Source organism: Xenopus laevis, chromosome 6L (assembly GCF_017654675.1).
Source record: "Xenopus laevis strain J_2021 chromosome 6L, Xenopus_laevis_v10.1, whole genome shotgun sequence".
Classification (NCBI taxonomy): domain Eukaryota; kingdom Metazoa; phylum Chordata; class Amphibia; order Anura; family Pipidae; genus Xenopus; species Xenopus laevis.
Genome location: NC_054381.1, coordinates 32,911,746 through 32,918,516, shown reverse-complemented (window position 1 = coordinate 32,918,516; position 6,771 = coordinate 32,911,746). Strand labels below are relative to the sequence as shown.

Genomic DNA, 6,771 nt, shown 5'->3' with positions numbered 1-6,771 from the left:
TTCAAATGAAGGGTGGGGGTGTCCTAATGGTCCCTGTCAGAAGTACAGTAGGAGGGGGACAGCCAATCACAGCCCTGCAGTCACACAAGTAAAGACAGGCTACAGTTCCCTATATGGTCCTGCTAGCTGCTGATTGGATCCTGTCCTACAGTGCAGTGAGCTGAGAGCCATTGGCTCCCCTGCAACAGCCTGGGAATTCAGGGAGCAGGAAGTGGAAGTGAAGGGAGGGATGATTAGGGTCTTTGCAGAAATATTCAATAAATCAGTCTGAAACACTACTTTTTAAGCACAATTCTTCTGTCTAAATGAGTATAACGCATTGGTACGTTCTTATTTTTTACACAAAATGTCTCCTTTAAAAATGGGCTCAAAATGGATGTGGTTCAAAAATAGGGAGTGGTCAACACTGGCTTCCATTATCGGCCCTCCATCAAAGTATTGCAAAAATTAAGGCATTTCTGGACTTTATAATGGAGTAAATAAACAAAGAATTTATTGTGAACCTTTCAATCCCCATTGGGAACTTTCTCAAGAGTAGACTTTGCATGAAAGGTCCCAATAGGGACCAAAACATTGACAATAAATTCTTCACTTGTTCACTGCATTATGAAGTCCAGGAGTATGTTCATTTTTACAATATCTGTCTATATCTTATGGGACAGCACCCTGACATAAACTGAGAGTTTATCGGAGTGCACCACACATGTGGACTATATACAGTATAATTGGTGCAGGGATTTGGGGATTTGTGTACAAAGGAGAATTAAGATCTGCTCCTGGGTGGGGAATAGTGACATTTTTCTGATTCAAATCTGTACGCATGAGGTTAAAAAAATATCTTGGATTTCAACAACATTTATATGAGCAGTCAGCCTTCAGCCTTTCGTCTTATATGCCCATAGAACTTAGAAATGACAGATCGGGGTTGGAGTACATTATTCTCTATATAATTTATATATCATTCTGCTTTAATACCAGAGAAAATGGCATAGTATGTGGGTAAAATGTCAGTTGTTTAGACAACACTCATGTATTTCTTCTTTCGTAATAGTGTTTTTTTTTTTTTAAAGGGCAAATCAACTCCAAAATAAAAATTTGCTTTATAAAAGAAAACATAATTCTAAGCAACTTTCCAATATACAGCTATTAAAAACTTTTAGGGATGCACTGAATCCAGGATTCGGTTCGCTATTCGGACAGGATTCGGCCTTTTTCAGCAGTATTCGGATTCGGCTGAATCCTTGTGCCTTGTCGAACCAAATCCAAATCTTAATATGCATATGTAAATTAGGGACGGGTAGGGAAATCATGTGATTTTTCATCACAGGTGTACAATAGTTCATACGGAGCACTTGGTGTATTAGTTAAAATCTTCATTTATTGAATCTGGTTAAAAGCATAAATAGAGTTCATATGAATGTGATCAATATCCCACGCTTGATGCGTTTCGTGGCCCCTCGCCACTTCCTCAAAAGCTTTTGAGGAAGTGGTGAGAGGCCACGAAACGTGTGAAATGCTTTTAACCAGATTCAATAAATGAAGATTTTAACTAATACACCAAGTGCTCCGTATGAACTATTCAGGGTCGACTGGGGGGCCCGGGGCCCACCGGGACTGCTGTCCAGGGGCCCCCCGCCCCCCTACTAAAACCCGTCGGCCCAGCCGTTCGGCACGCATGCGCAACAACGGCGTTTGACGCGCATGCGCAACAACGGCGTTTGGCGCGCATGCGCAATAACTCAGTTCGGGGCGCATGCGCAACAACGCCACTCAGCGCTGCGCATCGCCGAAAATAAAAAAAATTTTTCCCAAAAAAAGGTTCTGGCCCGGCGGGGGCCCACGAGGGTCGGGGCCCACCGGGTTTTTTACCGGTATCCCGCCGGGCCAGTCCGACACTGGAACTATTGTACACTTGCATTCCCCAACGCTGAAGTCCGGAGGCATGTATACGTGATAGCACTGGTGCAATTACCACCCGTGGTTCAGGTGTCGGTGAGTGCTCGCCCTTTGTGTTTTTTGCCTATGAGATTCTTCATTACAAAATTAGGAATTTTTTCCACTTTTTCCTTTTCTGCTCCTAATTTGCATATTAAAATTAGGGTTCGGATTCGGTTCGGTATTCAGCCGAATCTTTCACGAAGGATTTGGGGATTCGGCCGAATCCCAAATAGTGGATTCGGTGCATCCCTAAAAACTTTCACTGCTTTTAAAGTCATTTGTAAAAACAATTGTTATTGAAAGCAGCATTTGTTTAACTCCTGGTTGTTACTTTTTAAACAATGTTGCAAACGTCTATGGTTCCCCAGCAAAGACAGGTCTGTTAATCAGCTGCCTTGTACATTGTATCAACAGTCTGAGCCACTAGGGCAGAGAATAGAAAGGGACAAACACTGCTTTTCATAGCAATACATGGAAAATGATCCTTGGAGTCCTTGTAGATGATGAACTTGGCTGTAGCAAGCAATGCCAGTCAGCAGCATCAAGGGCAAATAAAATCTTGAGCTAACTAAACTGGTAAATGGTATGGAAAATCTTAGCTATGAGGAAAGACTGGCCAAATTGGGAATGTTCACGCTAGAGAAAATATATAAGGGGATCATATAATAATTTCTCTAATGCTTTATTTACCAGTAGGTCTTTCCAACTGATACCCTGGAGGTCACCCATTCCGATTAGAAGGAAAAGAGGTTCCGCCTAAATATTCGGAAGAGGTTTTTTACAATGAGAGCTGTGAAGATGTGGAATTCTCTCCTTGAATCAGTCGTACAGGCTGATACATTAGATAGCTTTAAGAAGGGGTTGGATGGCTTTTTATCAAGTGAGGGAATACAGGGTTATGGGAGATAGCTCATAGTACAAGTTGATCCAGGGACTAGTCCATTTTGGAGTCAGGAAGGAATTATATCCCCCTCTGAGCTAAATTGGAGAGGCTTCAGATGGGGGTTTTTGTCTTCCTCTGGATCAACTGGCAGTTAGGTAGGTTAAAAAAATGTTAAAAGATTGAACTTGATGGGCGTGTGTCTTTTTTCAACCTAACTTACTATGTTACTATATAAAAATAACTTAAAAGCCATAGACAATCTGTAATAAATGCATATTACAAAGTTGCTTAGAACAATTAGGACAATTTTTTACTTTGGGGTTGGAAAAACAAAACATCAAAAATTGAAAGGAAAAGAAACTTCAGCAGATTGACTGCAAAACATTTATGTTGCCACTTGATAAAGGGTTCTGACCCGAAAAATGTTGTGTTGCCACTACCTGGAATAAATGGTTTGCTGTCAATCTGCTGGAGTTCCTTTTACTTTTAATTTTTGATGTTTTGTTTATTCAGCTGAGCTGCTATACATAGCAACTAGAAGGAATTGGACATATACCATTTTTATTGTTTTGTACAGACCACCATTTTCGCTTTGGACTTTTTTACTTTGGGGTTGACTTGCCCTTTAAAAAAACAACAGATAACAGATAGCTCTATCCAATTCTGTCAAGAAAGGCCTTTCGTATTTCTTATTTAACCTTCACACTAACAGTGGTGCTTCTGTTCCCCTCGTCTTTATTCCTCCCCCAGAAATGTGACATTCCAGAGAGGGGAACAGTGGGATTGTCAACATTATCCCACTGTCTGTCAGTGGCCTGAGCAGGGACAGTGATGGAAGGAAAGCAGGGAGCTGTAGTGAGGGAACTGTAGTGAGGGAGTTGTAGTGAGGGAGTTGTAGTGAGGGAGTTGTAGTGAGGGAGTTGTAGTGAGGGAGTTGTTGTGATGGAGTTGTAGTGAGGGAGCTGTAGTGAAGGAGTTGTAGTGAGGGAACTGTAGTGAGGTAGTTGTAGTGAGGGAACTGTAGTGAGGTAGTTGTAGTGAGGGAACTGTAGTGAGGGAGTTGTAGTGAGGGAGCTGTAGCAAGGGAGTTGTAGTGAGGGAACTGTAGTGAGGGAGTTGTAGTGAGGGAACTGTAGTGAGGGAGTTGTAGTGAGGTAGTTGTAGTGAGGGAACTGTAGTGAGGGAGGTGGAGAGAGAGAGAGAGAAGGGCTGGAGAGAGTGGGAGGGGAGAGGAAGAGGAGGGGATGTTGCTGCTGCTGTTGCCTGTGACAAGCAGAAGAGAAGAAGGGAATGCTGTGGGCACTGATCATCACTGTATCTAAGATGAGTCCGGCAGCTTTTAGCTCCAGCACCCTGCTGCTCACAGGTTTGTGTCTCCCTTTCTTGCTGTATCCCAGTAGCACCCACAAGGGCAGCCTCACCCTGCAGTAGCCAGAGCCCCAGTCAGCAGTGGAAAACATGACTACTACTACTGTTAGAGTATGTATGTGACCAGTCACTGATTCAGGCTGCACATCTGGAACTACAGCTTGGCCCTTGTACACTATACATTCCCTCCTCAGGAATCCACTGACTGTACATCAGTTATATTATTATCATTATTACATCCATTTAAAAAAATAACATTCACACAAACCAACTCATTGTAAGGAGGGCCCTGTCAGCAAGAGTTTATCTTCTAAAGAATAGTGGTGTGTTGCCATGCCAACACTGAACACATGTACAGAGATGCATAGATTGCCATGCTGGTAGTAATTTAAAGTGGAAGAGTTGATGATGTTTTACTACCACTCCCAACATGCCCTTATAAAGTTTAGGGAGCTTACTAATGTATTTCAATCCTTGAGGGCTGCAAGTGGTTACATAATGCTTTCATCAGTTTTCCTCTATAATTATATGAGCATAATGTTATATTTTTATGCAATATAAAGTGCATCTGTTTGTTACTAAATAAGGCCTGGCATATCAAAACGTGGAACAGGCCGCTTTGTTTGGAAGCTTCTGGGCCAAACACAATATTTAGATTAGATTTTTGGCCAAATAAGGCATGGGTTAAGTAAGTCTTATTTGCTGCCAGTTTGGATATGTTTTCGGTGCTGTTCAAATATCCTTAGGTTAGTACCTACATAAGTACTGATCATTCTGCCTACATTAATAGTATCTAGATGGGTAGTAAGGACATTAAAGTGCTAGAGAAAATCAGAATTTCTTATACACAGTGTTGCAGAGAGACAGGAATTACTGGGCATGTTTAAATCTTAATTGTATTATTTTACTAATTCATCACTGTATAAAGCAGGAAAGGACCCCAGTGAGGGTGATTAAGAGCATCAAGCATATATATTTATAAGGGGCCTATTTATTATGCTGTGTGAAAAAAATTTGCCAGAAAAACAGTGTAAAATAAATGGCAAACTTATCAAGGTGTGTGTTTTTTACGTAATGCAAGTGCCTTATTTTCCGCTGTTCTCTTATTGCTTCAGTCAGAACTTGTAAGTAAGTTCCAGTGGAAGTTGCTTAAAGAAAAAGAGTGTAAAAAAATTACGCCATTTTTTACACAGAGATGTCTGGCGATGTGTGGCAAATTATATAAATGTGATACAAGGAGTCCAATAGCAGTTGTTTTAATAATCACTATGTGGATGTGACCTATGTGGGATATATGGGCTCCCTTCTGTTCATGGGGTTGGTCACTGTATATTGAGAACCATGACTGGGGGTTTACAAATGTTATTGTCTGTGAAAATAATCACAATAAACAGCTACTGTACATAGTATCTTCCACAAGTAGCCAATGTGAAGCTATAATAACATGACAAGGCAGGCAAACTCTTAAATTCTATAATTCACTTTGGTATATTTTTCTGCTCCTTGAATTATCTTCTTGGGCAGATGCTCAGTGTCTCTAATTGGGCTGCTTTTCCTTTATACCATTGAATACCCTGCAATAATTTGTAAAATATATCCTCATAAAGGTTGCAAAGTGATATTGTTACCTTATTGTAAAATATGAGGATATGAGACGTCATGTTGGAGTTACATGGACTGCATCTTTGGATCAATCTACAGTGGCACTTGAAAGTATTCCATTTTGAATTTCCAAAATGTCTACATAAATATAACCGTTTTCTCAAGTCCTAAAACTAGATAAAGAAAACCAAGTTAAACAATTGAGTTAAAAACATAATGCTAGTTGGGAACCTTTGCTTTCAATAACCAGCGTTCTGCAGCAACAACTGCAACTAAATGCTTTGGGTTACTTTAGATCTGTCCTGTACATCAGCTTGGAGGATTTATAGCCCATTCCTCCTTACAAAACAGCTTCAACTCAGGGATGTTGGTGGGCTTCCTCACATTAACTGGCATCTTCAGGACCTATAGGATTAGGGCAGGACTTTAATTTGCCCATTCCAAAACATTTGCTTTCTTCTACTTAAACTATTCTTTGGTAGATCAACTTGTCTGTTTATGGTTTTATTCTTGTTGCATGACCCAGTGTGATTTGAGATTCAGTTCATGTTCATGAAGAATATTCTTGATGATGGACTCATGAACACCGATAATGCGGTTCGATAATGCAAGAAAGACTTTTAATTCTTAAGATTTTACCCTGGGGTTCTTTGAGCTCTCCAGAAGTATAACAAGCCTTAATTTTGGTGACTTGCCTCCATTTATACATGATCTGCCTGACAGTGGATCTAGAAATCATTTTGAAATAATATTATACCATTTTTCAGCCTGGTGAGCATCAATAACTGTTTTCAGAGTGCCTCAGAAATATCATGACACACTTTTACAAACTTGTGTCGTTAAAGGAGAAGGAAACCCTTTTGGCGCAAAACCGCTCCCCCCATAGGACCCCCTCCCTCCTCCCCCCCGGGCAAATGACCCTAACTTGTTAGTTACCCCTCCATGCAGGTCCTCTTTGGCCAAGTTCACGGGTCCCATCT

General features: G+C 40.9%; 1 protein-coding gene across 3 annotated transcripts in view; it reads left to right on the top strand.

Annotated features, from left to right (window-relative positions):
- Positions 1–3,655: 3,655 nt before the first annotated feature.
- The window catches only part of sgce.L (sarcoglycan epsilon L homeolog), a 43,748-nt gene continuing 40,632 nt past the window's right edge, over positions 3,656–6,771 (top strand). For all 3 annotated transcript variants that reach the window (XM_041565900.1, XM_041565898.1, XM_041565899.1), the window contains exon 1: positions 3,656–4,187. In XM_041565900.1, the coding sequence (XP_041421834.1) occupies positions 4,112–4,187 (76 nt within the window). In that variant the 5' untranslated portion in view covers positions 3,656–4,111. The remainder of the gene's footprint in view (positions 4,188–6,771) is intronic.